This window comes from Biomphalaria glabrata, chromosome 7 (genome assembly GCF_947242115.1).
Source record: "Biomphalaria glabrata chromosome 7, xgBioGlab47.1, whole genome shotgun sequence".
Lineage (NCBI taxonomy): Eukaryota > Metazoa > Mollusca > Gastropoda > Planorbidae > Biomphalaria > Biomphalaria glabrata.
The window spans coordinates 13,344,914-13,362,870 of record NC_074717.1 but is presented as its reverse complement, the minus strand read 5'-3'; the positions used below and the strand labels follow the sequence as shown (position 1 = coordinate 13,362,870).

Genomic DNA, 17,957 nt, shown 5'->3' with positions numbered 1-17,957 from the left:
GTCCGTCCCTCTGTCAAGTTTAGGTCTTAAAAAAAAAAAAAAACTGGAAAGATATTGAAAATCCGATTTCATATTTTACTGCTTGCAAAGTTCTGGTGCGACGTTTTTTTTTTCTTTTTTTTCTTTTTAATATTCTGAAAGTTCCCTTTTCGGACCTTGTGGTCTATAGGGCAGATGATGTAAAGATCAACTGTTTCTGTGGCCTATGGTTAACGAGGTGTCATGTGGCCAGCACAACGACCAACCGCCTTTACTTTTCCCCAGTTAATGTCAGGTACCCATTAGTGAGCTGGGTGGACTCAGAGGTGCCCAAAGTTCCCGTAATTAAAAATCGCAGTGCTCATCAGGATTCGAACCCGGTCAGAAGCCGAGCGCTTTGCCACTCAGCCACCTCACCTTTTCTTAATGTTTTTAGAATTAAATACGTAAGGCGTTTTTTTTTGTTTTTTTTTTTTTATAATTTTTATACAAATACCCAATTTTTATTATTAATAGTCCAAAACGTAGGAGGCTCTAATAAGTACTGGGGTCTGGGGATGTATTTTCACACTACACAATGCGATTCCTAAGTCTCCGTCTCTAAAACTAAAATAAAACCAAACAGTAAGTGGATCAGTTTCCTGCTTCTTCTAACTTCTGTTTCATGTAGTGCATTGTTGTCTTAGCTTGTAGTACATTGTTGTCTTAGCTTGTAGTACATTGTTGTCTTAGCTTGTAGTGCATTGTTGTCTTAGCTTGTAGTGCTTTGTTGTCTTAGCTTGTAGTGCTTTGTTGTCTTAGCTTGTAGTACATTGTTGTCTTAGCTTGTAGTGCATTGTTGTCTTAGCTTGTAGTGTATTGTTGTCTTAGCTTGTAGTGCATTGTTGTCTTAGCTTGTAGTGCATTGTTGTCTTAGCTTGTAGTGCATTGTTGTCTTAGCTTGTAGTGCATTGTTATCTTAGCTTGTAGTGCATTGTTGTCTTATCTTGTAGTGCATTGTTGTCTTAGCTTGTAGTGCATTGTTGTCTTAGCTTGTAGTGCATTGTTGTCTTAGCTTGTAGTGCTTTGTTGTCTTAGCTTGTAGTGCTTTGTTGTCTTAGCTTGTAGTACATTGTTGTCTTAGCTTGTAGTGCATTGTTGTCTTAGCTTGTAGTGTATTGTTGTCTTAGCTTGTAGTGCATTGTTATCTTAGCTTGTAGTGCATTGTTGTCTTATCTTGTAGTGCATTGTTGTCTTAGCTTGTAGTGCATTGTTGTCTTAGCTTGTAGTGCATTGCTGTCTTAGCTTGTAGTGCATTGTTGTCTTAGCTTGTAGTGCATTGTTGTCTTAGCTTGGGATGCATTGTTGTCTTAGCTTGGGGTGCATTGTTGTCTTAGCTTGTAGTACATTGTTGTCTTAGCTTGTAGTACATTGTTGTCTTATCTTGTAGTGCATTGTTGTCTTAGCTTGTAGTGCATTGTTGTCTTAGCTTGTAGTGCATTGTTGTCTTAGCTTGTAGTGCATTGTTGTCTTAGCTTGTAGTGCATTGTTGTCTTAGCTTGGGATGCATTGTTGTCTTAGCTTGGGGTGCATTGTTGTCTTAGCTTGTAGTACATTGTTGTCTTAGCTTGTAGTACATTGTTGTCTTAGCTTGGGGTGCATTGTTGTCTTAGCTTGGGATGCATTGTTGTCTTAGCTTGGGGTGCATTGTTGTCTTATCTTGTAGTGCATTGTTGTCTTAGCTTGTAGTGCATTGTTGTCTTAGCTTGTAGTGGGGCTTCTTTCATAGGCCTTGAGTGAGAGCTTGCCCCTTCACCAACCAATCAATTAGATGATTATTCAATAACACATTAACAATCCGTCCATCGAAACATGAATATTTAAATTAAAAATAATAAACCGAGTTCCGAGGGTAAAGGGACAACTGACCAATCACATTTAAGGCCCGAAACATTCCTAAGAAAATTCTGGTGACCTGTCAGGGGGAAGCAGATTGAAAATAAACTTAATTTTTGTCACATCAATTAAATTCATTCAATAAATAAATTAATAAATTTTGTCATTCATCGAGTTAAACTAATGTAAGTATCCAGACTACTGTTTGTGGTCTCTGTTCCTGGGAACTTTTAAACTAAAGATAGATTTAGGAACCCTCTCTTCAGTCAGGCTAGAATAGAAACAAAACATCGTGGCCAGCATTGACACACTGTCATCAAGTTTACCATTGACACACTGTCATCAAGTTTACCATTGATTCCGCTGTCTCCAGTCAAGAGTCAAGAGTTCAATAGAGAACTAAACGTGTAGGCACGTGCTGCGCCACACAGTCTTGTAAGTCTAGATCTAGAGGCCTACTAGCATTAGAATGGCATATACTCTTGAGTAGATTTATATATTCGCTTAACTAGAATTTTTTTAGGCCGGTAGAGTGGGAATCATCATCATCCTTCCTTTGAGTTCCTCATGGAACATAGGGCCTCGACAAAAACACATCACTATCCACGGTCTCTTGCTAGTTTTTTTATGGTTTCCCAGCTCTTCCCGGTCCTCTCTGCTTCTTCAAGTACACTGCGTCGCCATGTTCTTTTTGGTCTTCCTCTGCGTATTGTTCCCTGGGGGTTCCACTCTAAGGCCTGCCTAGCTCTGTTGCTGGTATTTTTTCTAAAGGTGTGACCAATCCATCTCCACTTCCTCTCTAAGATCTGCACTTCTATATTTGTCTGTCCACTCATCTCACGTGGGAATAGGGGCAGGAAACAAAATGCTACAAATCTATCCTTCATTAGTTATTAAGAACAAAATAATCCCTCTTACAAAAGTTGATCAGCTGTCTAAAGGAAGAATTGCCTTTTTGTGTTTCCTCCATACATTATGTTGTTCTGTTTGTATATTTTGTTATAGCTCCTCCCCCCCCCCCCCAAGTCATCTCTCCTCTCACGTGGGTCTTCATTCATTTTCATTCATTAGATTCCAAACTCAAATTCAGCTGAAAATAGAAGATTGATTACTTCTGCAGCAACATAATGTGACATTGTCCCAACTCGACAGATCAATGGCTAGTTTTTTTATATTACAAGGCTTATAGCAACTCTGTCTGTCTGTCTGGTAAAAGGTTTCTACACGTAATTTCTCCCACACACAATCTCGAATTTAGCTGAAAGTTTGCACAATTATTTCTTTTACTTGACAATATAAGAATCAATTTAAAAAAAAACTATTAGTTGATTAACTGTTGGTAATTTTAAAAAATTTGGTATCTCGAAAAAGGCAAAGAAATAGTACTTGAATGAGTTGGTAGTTTAAGCTGAATTAGTCCTCTTTGTAGGTAACTAATTACGATAAAATTCATCAAGATATCCCCCCCCCCTTCCCATTTTCCCAACTGACAAGTGCTAGGATCATTGCGTGTTTACAAAGGGAAAAGCATGAAATAGCGCTAAAAAAAAACTACTAATATACATTTTCCAATAGCACAAATTTAATAACGTGACTAATCTAAACTAATTGATACATTTACACTTTGTATAAGATTTGTTGTTAATTTAAAGAACTTTTATAGTTGTTTTTTTTTCTTGTTATCTTATTCCTCTTATCCAGCATTCATTTATAATAATCCATATATTGTTTTAATTCATATTTTATTTTTGAAATTTTATTTAAGCACTCTTGGCTGCAAATATTTTATTTGATGCATACACTGTGAAAAAGATTACATTTTCTCTGACTCGCACTGTATAATTGATTGATATAATCAATTTATTTAATTAGATGTCCAACAAAAATTAAAACGAACTTGAAATGTTTATGTCCTAAATCACATTTATAAATAGAAGTTTCAAGTACGTTTGAAAAATGAAAAACAGATACATGAAGTTTTGTCGCTAGGGTGCGAACCGAGACCTTTCGCTAATCATTTTACTCTCTCTATCTCTTTCTCTCCCTCTCTTACTCTCTCTCTCTCTCTCTCCATCTCTCTCTCTTTCTCTCTCTCTCCCTCTCTTACTCTCTCTCTCTCCATCTCTCTCTCTCTTTCTCTCTCTCTCCCTCTCTTACTCTCTCTCTCTCTCCGTCTCTCTTTCTCTCTCTCTCTCCCTCTCTCTCTCTCTCTCTCCATCTTTCTCTCCCTCACTCCCTCTCTCTCTCTTTTTCCCCCTTTTTCCATCGTAATTTAAAGTAGAGGATAATTTAGTTCTAAGTTTGTTTCCTGCCTGTCTCATATATCAATAATGCAATGACTCAGTTCAATTAAAAATTTTATTTAATTATTTTCAAACTAGAATCATTGAATCAATAAGCCACCAACATAATAAAAAAAACAACAACTCAAGGACACAAGAAGATGATTGTAAAACAATGTCAACGATTTCGTCCTATGTTGGACCACCCATAAGCAGCAGACTGACACAAGAGACATCAGAGACATGTTCTAAATAGCCCAGATTATAAAGCTGCAATGCCAGGGGTCAAACTGTCTTACGTCAGGACGTCATTAGCATAGGAAGTGAGAGCCTCTGAGCGTGACCTACGTGAACTGCACTTCCTTACCAAACACCGCATGACAGAAAGCCACATCACACACACATAACCAACCACACACGCATTTCTCCACACAACACACGAGGACAAAAGACGCAGCATCGTTGATCATTTTGTGTTTAGGAATATTTGTTTAACATTGAAAATAAAAAGGAAAGAGAGTTATTAAACTGGCGTTAGGAGCAAGCACAGATAGATGGTTGTCTGGTATGCGCTTCGTGTCGTCTCGACTGTCTCGAGTTCGAACCTTGTCCGCTTCCATCTCCTGGCGTCCTGTAGGACGTTTTAAAGTAGGACATATGGAAACTGTGAGCAATAGGACCTTTTGGAAAATTTATAGAACAAAAAAAAATGAAATGTATATTTCAGGTGTAGCACTTTTTGTTTTCCAAAGAATGCTAATTATGCTAAATATACAACACCACAGAAAGAATTTCCTTCTTTTGTTTTTTCAAATTTGTAATAGTTTTTTTTTATTTTGTAGCCCATCCATATGTTAACAATTTTTAGAACATCTTTCTCTTCATTGTGTTACAGAGTTTGATTCAGTGCACTCTGTCTGTCTGGTACACATTTTGAACACGTTGATTCTGTCACTTTCCATTTTCGTATCAAATTAAAACTTTACACAATTATTAATTGAAGATGACAAACACACCAATAACTTTTAAAAATTGATGAATTATTTTTAGATTAATTAGCCGTAATTAATTAATTTTGTTTTTTCTGAAAAGAGAACCATCTTAGAGGAGATAAGCCTTTACAGTGAATAAGGTCGTCGCCTAAAAATAGAAAATAATAATAAATAACTGTGAAACCTTATATTTTCATAAGCACTTGCCTACCTCAGTGGTTAGCAGTTTTGCATTGCATAACAAAATGCTTGAGCCCTCGAGCTAGAATTTATTTCTAAAAATTGCTTTTGAAAAGCCAGCATGGAAACCTTCTCCCAGACACGTGTTCCTTCATTCCTCCCCCCGCCCCCCCCCCGGGTCCACACAACTGCATTTAAAGGCATGAAGGTTGCTTTAACCAAAAAAAAAATGGTAAAAATATTTTCAATCGCACAAATTTATTATTATTAGTCTAGATGTATTACAAATTTAATTTGACTGAACCAAACTAATTAATATAACTACACTTCGTATAACTTTGTATTTTTTTGTTAATGTTTTTCTTGTTTTTAATTCATGTTTTTGTTAGGAGTGATCCATTTGTGACGTTTACAAACTTTGTGTTGTTTGCTTGTTTTTGATGGACTATGCCATAATTTTTTTTTAATTCTGATTTTGTCTGAACATTTTTTCTCTTTCGTTGCCCTCTTTTAGTTGTTGCCCCCCGCCTCCTCCTCGTCATCTTCCCCGACCATGTCCAGCCCGTGCTGTGAAAACGGACGAAGTCTGGTCAACCCCCACACCGGACAGACAGTCTGCTCCTGCCAGTACCCAGCAGGCCTGTTGACATATTCCAGGTGAGTCACCAGACTTTTGCCAGGTCATTGCAAACAGTTGATGTTTAAAGTGAATATCACAACCGAGCTACCGTACTTCATTGATCATCTTTCTAAAGTAAAGTAAAGTTCCCCTTTCAGACTTTGTGATCATCTGTTTCTGTGGCCTACGGTTAACGAGGGTGTCGGGTAGCCAGCACAACGACCAACCGCCTCTACTTTTCCCAAACTAATTTCAGGTACCCATTAGAGCTGGATGGACTCAGAGGCAGAAACCAAATAATCCTGAAATTAAAAATCCCAGTCTTCACCCCTTGTTCGGAAGCCAAGCGCTTTACCGCTCAGCCACCGCGCTTCGGTCATCTTTATAATGTAAGAATGTTTATAATTCTGAAATTTTTAAATATATTAAATCGGATTAATCGGACGCGATGTTTTTTGTTTTAATTTTGGTCTTAATAGCCGGATTTCCCATTTAGCGGACTCGGCTGTAAATAAGGTTTTCTTTCTATACTTGAGGAATCAGTCCGAATAAGGGGCTGGTCAAATTGACCAGATTTGACAGAATTTGTTTGCAATGGTGCAGTTTACTTATCTATGTCCAATTATCTTGTCCACAATAAAATGAAAATGTTACTTTGAAATTGTTAAATAAGCAAATGAATGTAAAGCTAACTATCAGTTTTACTTATGTTAATATTTATTTTTCTACAAACTTTATATCAATCACTAAATGTATGTATCGTTGGAATCGTGTACACGTTATATCTCCCATTTCCCATGCTCGCAATAAGATAACATTTGTCATTTTTATGTATTGTTGATGACAATATTTGAATCAACTAAATTAACCAATATTTAGTTAATTAGTAGAACTTAACAAAAACAATTAATAAAAATATTAAAATATTTTCAAGCTCACAAATGTATTATTTTTAGTCTAGATCTATTAACAATTAATTAGGCCTACATGATTAAATTATAATAATTGATGCAATTTCACTGAATATAAGTATTATTTTTTGCAAAAAAGATGTTTTTAAAAATATATTTTACTTGTTTCCTATCTCCCTGTTCACTTCCAGGGTTGGACTAGCTGATCCCGTCTATTCCACACCGTCTTATCCCACAGCACAAGCATATATGCCTCTTGGCACTGATCCGTCGGCTTTTTATCCTTCGCTGGTAAGAACCAACACATTCTACATTGTCGTCCATTAGTTTATATAGCATTTACACACCAAAACACAATCTACACTGCCGTCAATTAGTTTATATAGCATTTACACACCAACACACAATCTACACTGCCGTCAATTAGTTTATATAGCATTTACACACCAAAACACAATCTACACTGCCGTCAATTAGTTTATATAGCATTTACACACCAAAACACAATCTACACTGCCGTCAATTAGTTTATATAGCATTTACACACCAACACACAATCTACACTGCCGTCAATTAGTTTATATAGCATTTACTAATTACTCAAACTCATTAATTTTATATCACACAATCATTATTTTTTTAGTGAAGCTAATTCATTTTATATTACACTCACTAATGTATAAAGCATGCACTTACTTTATGTAGTATTCTCTTGTATTCTGTCTGTATGTGGCATTTTTCGTTTAGAGAGGTGATCTTTTCTATTTGCAACTTCTCCTGTGAAGAGGCCTATTCCCTAGTATTACAATTCACTCAGTTTAGATTTCATTTAACATGCATTTTTTCGATACGTAGCACATTATAATTGGTTATTGCGCTTACTAATTTTCAACGTGACCAAGATAAAAAGTTCCTATCTGCTTGAGATTTTTACTCCTGGATTAAGTGTACAGAGACAGCTCGCATACAATAGAAAAGTTAAAAACGAACATTCGCAATACAGTTGCAGAGATCACACACGATCTCTAAAGTGACAAAAGTTTTCCGAACCACTTTAAAACTTGCAAATGTCTGTCTCGAAGTTCATGATTCTTGATGATTGTGGGAAGCGTGGTCGAGAGGCCAAGTACGCTAGAACTTGGCTTGGCTTGGCTACCTATGAAGAGGTTCGACACCAGATTCGGGCAGAGTTGTGTATAATGAGCGCCTAAAGGCAGCACTCCCCCTCCCCTCCCCCCACTGGGCCACAACTGACCAAACAGACCAAAGTGCTCTGAGCATGCTATAAGCATGAAAGTAGCGCTATATTGAAGCCATAATTTATTCACACTTCCAACAGCTCCTGGGAACTATGAAATGCTGGGTGTGTTGTTATTAATAATATTCCGTTTTTACTTCAATCAAAAATTGCACAATGCACTCATTAATTGTAAATTGCACACAGCAATTGTATACTGCTGTCAGTTATTGAATGATGCACTCAATACTTAAATCCTGTACTCTCTAATCTTGCCCTTTGGTGATACCGATGCATGATCTGTGGGTCGTCTCTCCTCATTCTTCCGTGTCTTCTTCCAAGATTGGAGCTTAATGCATTCATAGTCTTGTCCATTCCTTGATTTTGGCTTCCCATAACTCCCTTTGACTGCCTTTGCTTCTTTTTCCTGCTGCTGTTCCCTGTAGGAAGGTCTTAAAAAGCTCTTAGGATCTCGTGATAAGGCCGTCCAGTTTTAGCTTGCGTTAGTGAGGCCTTTGTAGGAGATGTCTAAGATTTTTCTATAGCATCACAATTCCACGGCTATGTTCATCCTATCTAGAAATGTAATTCTCTCAAAACTCGTTTTTAACATTCCTGTGACCTCAGCCAATTTAAAATTAAGATCAAGTGTTATTTGCTGTTAGCACTGAAACTTATCTCAAAACAATTTAAGCTATTCACGTTAGAATTGGCTTTCACCAAAGGTTCTTGCGCTCCATCATGGACATACGGTGGCAACAATACAAACAGCGATGTCCTTGCGAACGTCGGTATGGACAGTATAGAGGGACTTCTTATGGTCCGACAGTTACGCTGGGCAGGGCACGTGTCCGGATTGGGGGACGAACGTATGCCAAAGGCAGTCTTTTTTGGTGGTCGACGTAACAGAGGCGCCCCACGGAAACGATTCAAAGACCAGTTTAGGCGCCAACTTGCCTTAACTGACATAGAAGAGAGCACCTGGTTGCATGTGGCCTCAGAACGAGACAGCTGGAGGTCACTCACAAAGGTGGCGGAAAACACATTTGAGACCAAAAGAAAATACACTGCCGAGGACATACGCAGATGGCGCAAAGAAAATCTAAATAGACCACCTGGATGTGGCAAAATATGTAGGTCACAGTTGGGACACGGAAAATATTGCATTCCTCACTGATTTTCGGACTCGAAGACAAGCCTTATATATATATACTAGACATATATTACCCGCGGCCTTATATATATACTAGACATATATTACCCGCGGCCCGCGGGTTTTTTGTTTGCGTATAACTGTTGATGAGTCACTGAGAGTGGTTTGTAAACAATTAAACGAAATAATAATGTTTTAAGTAAAACGAATGCGTAAATGTAAAAATAGTATGAATGGTGCTGTCAAAATAGCTAATCGACTTAAATCCGTTTTTTTCAAATAAAAACATTTGCTTGTAGGCCTACATATATTTGATTAATATTAAATAAATAGACTTAATTTTGTATGTTCATGTGTTAAAGAATAAAGTAGATCTTGAGTTAGGCATAGATCTAGATCTAGAGTAATCTAGAGTTAAATATTGGCTTGGATAGAGTTCATTTTGCACGTGCGCATGCGTGACCTTTTTAATTAGATGTACGCGAATGAATGAAACTATTAGAATATCTTAACACAGCTTCGCAGCTTTAGGGCGAACGAATGCATGAAAAATGCTTTAGAAAAAACAAATTATCTTATCTTATATAATACAGACGTTACTTCCAAAAAGAAGATGATTACGTACTACGCGTCATGCATTTAGTCATGCATATTAACCAATGACTTAAATTCTGCCAAGTCACTGGTTTTCCTGGCTAGCTCAGGCAAGCCATTCCATGCTCTAATAGCACTAGGGAAGAAGGAGTATTTGTACAAATTTGTCCTAGCATATGGGACGAGGAATGTGCCTTTATCTTTGTGTCTTTCAGAGTATTTTATTAAATTTTGTTTTTGTATTTGAAGATTTTGGTTCAGTGTTTTATGTATAATTGCTAATTTACTTTTGAGTCTTCTGTCCTGAAGGCTTTCTAAATTTAGTGATTTTACTAAAGATGTTACTCTGGTTAAGTGTGAATATTCGTTTGTTATGAATCTCACTGCTCTATTTTGTGTCTGTTCCAGTTTCTTAATGTTATGAGTTGAGGGGTCCCAAACGGATGATGCATATTCTATTATTGGCCTAACCAAGGTTAAATAACATTTTAGTTTCATGTTCTTATTTGATTTGAATTTGAATGTCAATGTCATTAAAATATGAAATGAATGGACTATAATTAGTACGTTCATGTGTTAAAGTATAAAAGTATCTTTGCAAAGAGAAGTTATAACATCTTAGAGTATAATTAGAGTTTTAGACCTAGGAGTAGGAAGATGTGTAACATTACGGTATTGTCTAATGAAAGAATGCTCATCAGGAATTCTACATTCGCACATATAAGGAACGAATTTATGTAAAAAATGCTTTTGAAACAAAAATTTGAAGGTTAATTTTATTAAATAATGAAATCAATGGACTTTAATTTGTATTTTTATGTGTCAAAGTAAAAAACTATCTGCGCAAAGTGTAGTTCTTAAAATTAGATATAGATCTAGATCCTTTCGATCTTTTCTCGTGTAAACATGGCCTAGATCGATGAAGTTATAATGCTTACATAGAGCTGGTCACCTTTTTTTTTTGAGGGTCTTAAGTTTGTTTTAGGGCTACAATACATACTCTACGGTCTAAGTTTGTACCCAAAGAACATTTCTGCCAAGTGTTATCAAGATCGGTCAAACGGTTTTGATTTCTATATGGGGACATACATACGCCTCACATTCTACTTTATATATCTTTATATTCATGCATTTGCTTTACTAATAACATACTTTTTTTGTTTAATTGTGTCTAATGCACTATATCAGTGACTATATCAGTTATACGCGGGCAGCGGGTAATATCTGGCAAATTTACACAGTCTACAGTTCAAAATACAAAGGTTTGATTCCTTTTAATTAAAAAATATGTATTGTATGTAGATTTTTATGGTCTCTAAAATCTGCATAAATTTTTTTTTATAATTACGATTCAACAAGTTTACAAGGTAATGTATCTACTCTCTACAGGTTAATAATAAACTTGCCAGATATTACCCGCTGCCCGCGGGTCTTAATTTGCGTATAACAATGGTTTAATATTAACTTACAAAGACATGAGAAGCTTTTTTTTTCTAAGTAAAAAAATACCTCAATCAGAGCTACATGTAAAATACCATATTCAAACAGAACTATTAGAGTCATTCTCTTATAGTTAATTCTCAACGTCCTCTACTATATTATCAAAGGTTCCCAGTTCAAACCTCGGGATCTATGGGAGTAGATTTAAGGGTCATCTGTTTCTACTCCAGACTAATGACGAGAATGTCATGTGGCCAGCACAACTATATTTACCGAAATATTTGTCAAGTGGATTCAAGGGCGTACTGAAAATTCCGTATTTCCATCTTCTGTGGGATCCGAACTCAAAAAGCGTTGGTTAAAAGGGCAAGCACTGTACCACTCGGCCACCTCGCCCTTTATCAAGCATGTGTAAGATTCAGATTCTCTCCATACAATAAAACTTGAGGGCTCAACAAGTAGACTTTAATAAGAGTTAAAAGTGTAATGAATAGTATTGTTTTCAAAATAATTTTCTTTTTAAACAAGAACCTATGTTACATTCTAAGGTGCCTATAATGTTTTTTTTTTAAATTCAGCGCTGAAGAGATGACATTGCCAACAACACATAAGACACTACCATAAGTTTACGGTTTACACAACAGTTCACGTTAAAATTGTTCATAAACTGTTCAAACTTGACGATCTCTGGGTTGTCCATTGTCCTTTGCTGTAGACAAACGAAGTTTTTGGGATTCTTTCGGAAGGATCTGTCCTTATTTCCTATGGAAGCCCAAAGGTTTCAAGAAATATAACTGTTTTTGTTGGAACGATTGAATTCCTGAAAGTGTTATGTACCACAAAGCAGGCTAATCAACACAAAAAATGGTTCGTGTACAGCACTCAGTCCAACGCCATTGTATACAGGCTGAACTCTATTAATATGACCGCTTTCCCAAATCACTAGTAGAGAAACCTCCACAAGTTGACAGACCGGTACCGGTTTCCAGATGTTAACTTGTCGTCAACCCAAGATTGAGGACACACAACATTGCAGTGAGCCCATGAGGAACTTAAAGGACTAGATATAATCTAAGATTAATTATGCATTCCAGTATGTCTGGTCTGGCGATAATTTTTTTCCCCAACGAAGTACCGGGACAACTAATCTCCACCAGTTGACAAAAAAAAAAAAAAAAAGGTTGTAGAAAGTAGAAAAAAAAAAGATTTCACTTGCAGTTAAAAATTCTCCAAAATAAATGATAAAAAAGAACGCCAGCTTTTCTCAAGATATGGACTACAAACACATTCAGTGTCTGTCTTGAGTTACATGGCATTGTAATACTTTGTAAATATAAATGTAAAAATAGTGGGGTGGGGGGAGGAGGGGAAACTGCAGCAGATAATTACCCCGAAGAAATAAATGACAGCCTTGATGAGAAAGACCTAGAAAGAAATGGTGATTTAAACATGACTGAGCAAAAAGATTTCGTACATCCTACTTCTAATTTGACTTAATAAAAAATGTGGACTAGATGTGGCAGGGTTATTTGACTTTTAAAAATGTGAACTAGATGGCAGGGTATGTGAATTATTGTACAGTAGCATAATGAAGAAAGCTCACTCTGTCTGTCTGTCTGGCTGGTAAAAAGCTTGTACACGTTATTTCTATCACACCCAATTTCGGATCAAGTTGAAATTTTGCACAATTATTTATTTCACCTGACAATATCTGAATCAATAATAGAAATTAACCAATTAGTTTAACTATAGGTAATTAAGTACTTTGTTTGACATCTTGAACAAGAGAAAGAAATTTTAATTGACTGATATGGTGGTATAAGTTGACTTAGCCCCTTTATAGGTCGCCGCTTTGAAGTTTGAAGCTAACAATAGATAACTATAACACTTCTGCATTTACGCCCATAAGCGATATGCTGGTAGAGTAATGGAGGTATTGGATTGAGGAGGCCGAGGTAGTGTAATGAAGATATTGGATTGAGGAGGCCGAGGTAGTGTAATGAAGGTATTGGATTGAGGAGGCCGAGGTAGAGTAATGGAGGTATTGGATTGAGGAGGCCGAGGTAGAGTAATGGAGGTATTGGATTGAGGAGGCCGAGGTAGAGTAATGGAGGTATTGGATTGAGGAGGCCGAGGTAGAGTAATGGAGGTATTGGATTGAGGAGGCCGAGGTAGTGTAATGGAGGTATTGGATTGAGGAGGCCGAGGTAGAGTAATGGAGGTATTGGCTTGAGGAGGCCGAGGTAGAGTAATGGAGGTATTGGATTGAGGAGGCCGAGGTAGTGTAATGGAGGTATTGGATTGAGGAGGCCGAGGTAGAGTAATGGAGGTATTGGATTAAGGAGGTCGAGGTAGTGTAATGGAGGTATCGGATTGAGGAGGCCGAGGTAGTGTAATGGAGGTATTGGATTGAGGAGGCCGAGGTAGAGTAATGGAGGTATTGGATTGAGGAGGCCGAGGTAGTGTAATGGAGGTATTGGATTGAGGAGGCCGAGGTAGAGTAATGGAGGTATTGGATTGAGGAGGCCGAGGTAGTGTAATGGAGGTATTGGATTGAGGAGGCCGAGGTAGAGTAATGGAGGTATTGGATTGAGGAGGCCGAGGTAGTGTAATGAAGGTATTGGATTGAGGAGGCCGAGGTAGTGTAATGGAGGTATTGGATTGAGGAGGCCGAGGTAGTGTAATGAAGGTATTGGATTGAGGAGGCCGAGGTAGAGTAATGGAGGTATTGGATTGAGGAGGCCGAGGTAGAGTAATGGAGGTATTGGATTAAGGAGGTCGAGGTAGTGTAATGGAGGTATTGGATTGAGGAGGCCGAGGTAGTGTAATGGAGGTATTGGATTGAGGAGGCCGAGGTAGTGTAATGAAGGTATTGGATTGAGGAGGCCGAGGTAGAGTAATGGAGGTATTGGATTGAGGAGGCCGAGGTAGAGTAATGGAGGTATTGGCTTGAGGAGGCCGAGGTAGTGTAATGGAGGTATTGGATTGAGGAGGCCGAGGTAGAGTAATGGAGGTATTGGATTGAGGAGGCCGAGGTAGTGTAATGAAGGTATTGGATTGAGGAGGCCGAGGTAGTGTAATGAAGGTATTGTATTGAGGAGGCCGAGGTAGTGTAATGAAGGTATTGGATTGAGGAGGCCGAGGTAGTGTAATGGAGGTATTGGATTGAGGAGGCCGAGGTAGAGTAATGGAGGTATTGGATTGAGGAGGCCGAGGTAGTGTAATGAAGGTATTGGATTGAGGAGGCCGAGGTAGTGTAATGAAGGTATTGGATTGAGGAGTCCAAGGAAGCCTTAGCTCTCGAGTTCGAATTCCGGTCATTCACTTTTTAAATATTTTTTTTTAATAAATGCATTTAAAAATCACCCAGATGCCCCCTTTATCTCCCCCTTACCCCTTTCCAACTGGTCAGGACATGTGATAAGATAATAGCGCATTACAAAAGCTAAAAACATGGAATTGAGTGTTAGACGCTTAGTTAGTATTTTTAGTTTATTAAAGACGCACCATAATTGACGGACTTTGAACGCGACTAGTGAGGTTATGTTTGAGTTGGGTTAGAGGCTACCTAGAGACATCAAGTAGTTGGTGATAGGATTTCATAAGGGTAAGACGTATTTATCAACAGAGACTCTACTGTGGCCTATTGTTGGATTAAACTTTCATATGAATTGTTCAACGGTGTTTAGATTTGTCTCTACGCTTGTTAAAACTAGAGGTGTCTATGTTCTTGTTGGTTAATTGCATTGAAATAAACCCGCACTAGAAACCCAGACATCTCCAGAGTAATCTGTCCAAATCAGACAGGCATCAATTAACTACAAGACAGATAGGCATCATCACATGAGCTAGACTAAAACAATTGGTAAAATATTTTTAATTGCGTAGATTTTTTTTTATCTTGATTAATTACAAATTTAAACCCATGACTGATCCAAACTACTTGATACAAATAGGCTCGTCAATAGTGAGAGGTCGAGAGTACGCTTGAACTGGGCTTGGCTTGGCTATGAAGGGAGCTCGAGGTTTCACACCCCACTCGAGCACAGTTGTGTTTACTGAGCGCCTAAAGGCAGCACGGAAAGACCTTCTCCCAGATACCCCCTCCCCTCCACTGGTCCACAAATGAGATTGGACCATAGCGCTCTATAAGCATGAAAGTAGCGCTATATAAATAATTGATATGCACAGTATCTATGCTCTTTTGACCAAAAAGAAGACTACGTTAGCTTGGACATGTCACCCGCATGCCAGATGCAAAAAATCCCTAAAGACATCCTCTATGCTGAGCTCACGCAGGGAGTCAAACCCAAAGGCCGGCCAAGACTAGCCTAAAGCCCTACACAGATGTCTGCAAGCGAGACATGTCACAGACATCAATGAACATATGTGGGAGGAAATAGCCCAAGATAGGGGACAGACTGTGTAGGCTGGTACGCACCTCGCCGAGACCTTAAGAGAACACTATGTACTGGTACCATTAAACAAATTCAAATATGATAGCTATACTAAGATCAGCTGCTAAGACGTTAGGTTTAAAATTAGGGCTGTGAATATCGCAAGGAAAAACTGTAAAGAAAATGCTAACATGCGCAAAAAGAAAAACATTAAAAAATAGATTTTTTTTCAAAAGACAATTCCATTATTAAACTTATAATATAATAATTTTAAAAAATGATTTTAAAAAGATTTGCATCAAACCGGGTATCGAACACGTGACACCGTCAGCTGAACGTACGATGTTTTTGACTCGGCCTGCGGGCAATGCAGACTTGAGCTATTATTTTATAGGTGAGTTCATTATAAAAATATTTACATCAAACACTAGACCTAAACGTCTGATTTACAGCTCTTAAGATGTAGTCTATATGTAGATTGAGGTCTAGAATCTAGATCTAATCTCTATTAGATTTACCTAAAAATATCAGTAAAACTTTAAAACTTCAATAAAATTGAAGCAGCTGTTAATTTACTCAGCTATCACTTGATTTTGTATCCCTATGGATGACTACGCCATTTTTTTAAAAATAATTCCAATGATAGGTCTTTAAATCTAGACTTCGAAGACGATGCGCAAATTTTTCCTGAACATTCATTTATTATAATTCCCGCGATAGTCCTTACAAAACCAATGTTGGCTCTAGATCTAAGTGTAGACTGCTTTATTGATCCTTATAGAAATTTGTTGTGATTACAAGGACTCTTTTCTCATATAAGGACAACACGACAGAAACATACGCATAAATACAACAGACACAACATAGAAAGTTCATTCAGCGACTACACCCAGGCATCTTGGTCCTATTCATGTTTCCTGATCAACGAGTAGCGAGTCACTCAATTATCACAAAGTGCACTTGCTTATTTTATATTATACCTAGTAATTGGAAACTGCTGGGTAACAGACAAGTTTATCATTTTTTCAGTCAAAGCCCTAACGAAAAAAAAAAATCCTCAAGATAGTGAAGAGATCAAAACTGAGTTGGTTAAAATTGTTAATAGCTCATTGTTTATGTGTTAGGGCCCAATATTTTCTGGGGCGGGACCAAAATCCAAAAATACAGTTGGCAAAATGAGAAACCAGTACATTGAGAAACCAGTACATTTCCTTTACAGAATACGAGCTCATTAGATGTCAAGTTCTATTAAAGTTCAATTTGGTTGCCACTGGATGTGAGCACTGAAACATCACTCTCCTCCACCATCTGTGTGTATGTGTAGACGTGTGTAGTGCACGTTGTGTCAGTCTGTTTGAAGATTCTAAACAAGATTTTAAAATAGAAATCAACTTGTGGGCACACTGCATTGTTTATGAGCTTGTTTACAAAAAAATGTTATGCAAATTTTAGAAAGAGAAAAAGAATACAAACAAAATGCATGCTAGTATTTTGTCGAATCAGATTCAGTTAGTCCCAATGCATCCTCCCATCTTTAAAAAATGCCTTTTGACATAGTGTTAAAAAGTTAAATCTATCCTTGTAGGTGCACTTGCTTGCACCTTTAGAATAAACAAGAAAAACGTCTTTTAATATTCAAAAGACATTTACTTCCTTGTACAACTTGTAGAGCGATCCATAGTTCTCATAATCTCTAAAACATTTTTTTAAATTACATCGCCCCATTCCCTTACTCACCTCCCTCCACAGCATCCCCCCCCCCGGAAAAAGAATCCTGGTTTAGTGAATATATAGATCTACTAGACTGTATCCAATTCCTATAACATGCCTTTAGTTCTAAACTTAAAAGAAGATGTGCTAAATGTTCCTGAACATAAAGTTTTTTAAATTCTTGAATGAATAATACCTACATGCGGAAATACCCGAAGACTGCATTCTACTCTAGATACAAATTTTCTAGTTCTCTAGCCAAATTAAAATATTTTTTTTGTACTTTGAAGAATTATGACGATCAAACTAGAGTTTTTCCAATGTGGCCAACGAGCTAGTCATTCTTGTCCCAATGATATACAGCAACTATACACTTTCTTGGAAAATCGTTAAAGCCGTTTTCAAGATATGTGTCAACACTTTTCCCACCCACCCAGAAGGTTCCAGGTTCCATGAAGTTATGAATTAAAAAGAGGTATTGTAATAAAATTGTACACTTTCAGAAGACCAAAAGTAGACATTGCCTAGATTTGTTGACATAATTAACACATGGATACCTACAAGACGGAAGTACAGTCTCTAAGTTAA

General features: G+C 37.4%; 1 protein-coding gene and 1 long non-coding RNA gene across 4 annotated transcripts in view; one reads left to right on the top strand and one right to left on the bottom strand.

Annotated features, from left to right (window-relative positions):
- Window positions 1–17,957, top strand: part of LOC106070569 (iroquois-class homeodomain protein IRX-6-like) — a 77,294-nt gene that overhangs the window by 41,004 nt on the left and 18,333 nt on the right. For all 3 annotated transcript variants that reach the window (XM_056036138.1, XM_056036140.1, XM_056036139.1), the window contains 2 exons: window positions 5,823–5,965; window positions 7,030–7,129. In XM_056036138.1, coding sequence (XP_055892113.1) covers window positions 5,823–5,965; window positions 7,030–7,129 — 243 coding nt within the window. The remainder of the gene's footprint in view (window positions 1–5,822; window positions 5,966–7,029; window positions 7,130–17,957) is intronic.
- LOC129927376 (uncharacterized) overlaps window positions 1–17,957 on the bottom strand; it is a 110,233-nt gene that overhangs the window by 81,913 nt on the left and 10,363 nt on the right. The gene's annotated exons all lie outside the window — the stretch shown is intronic.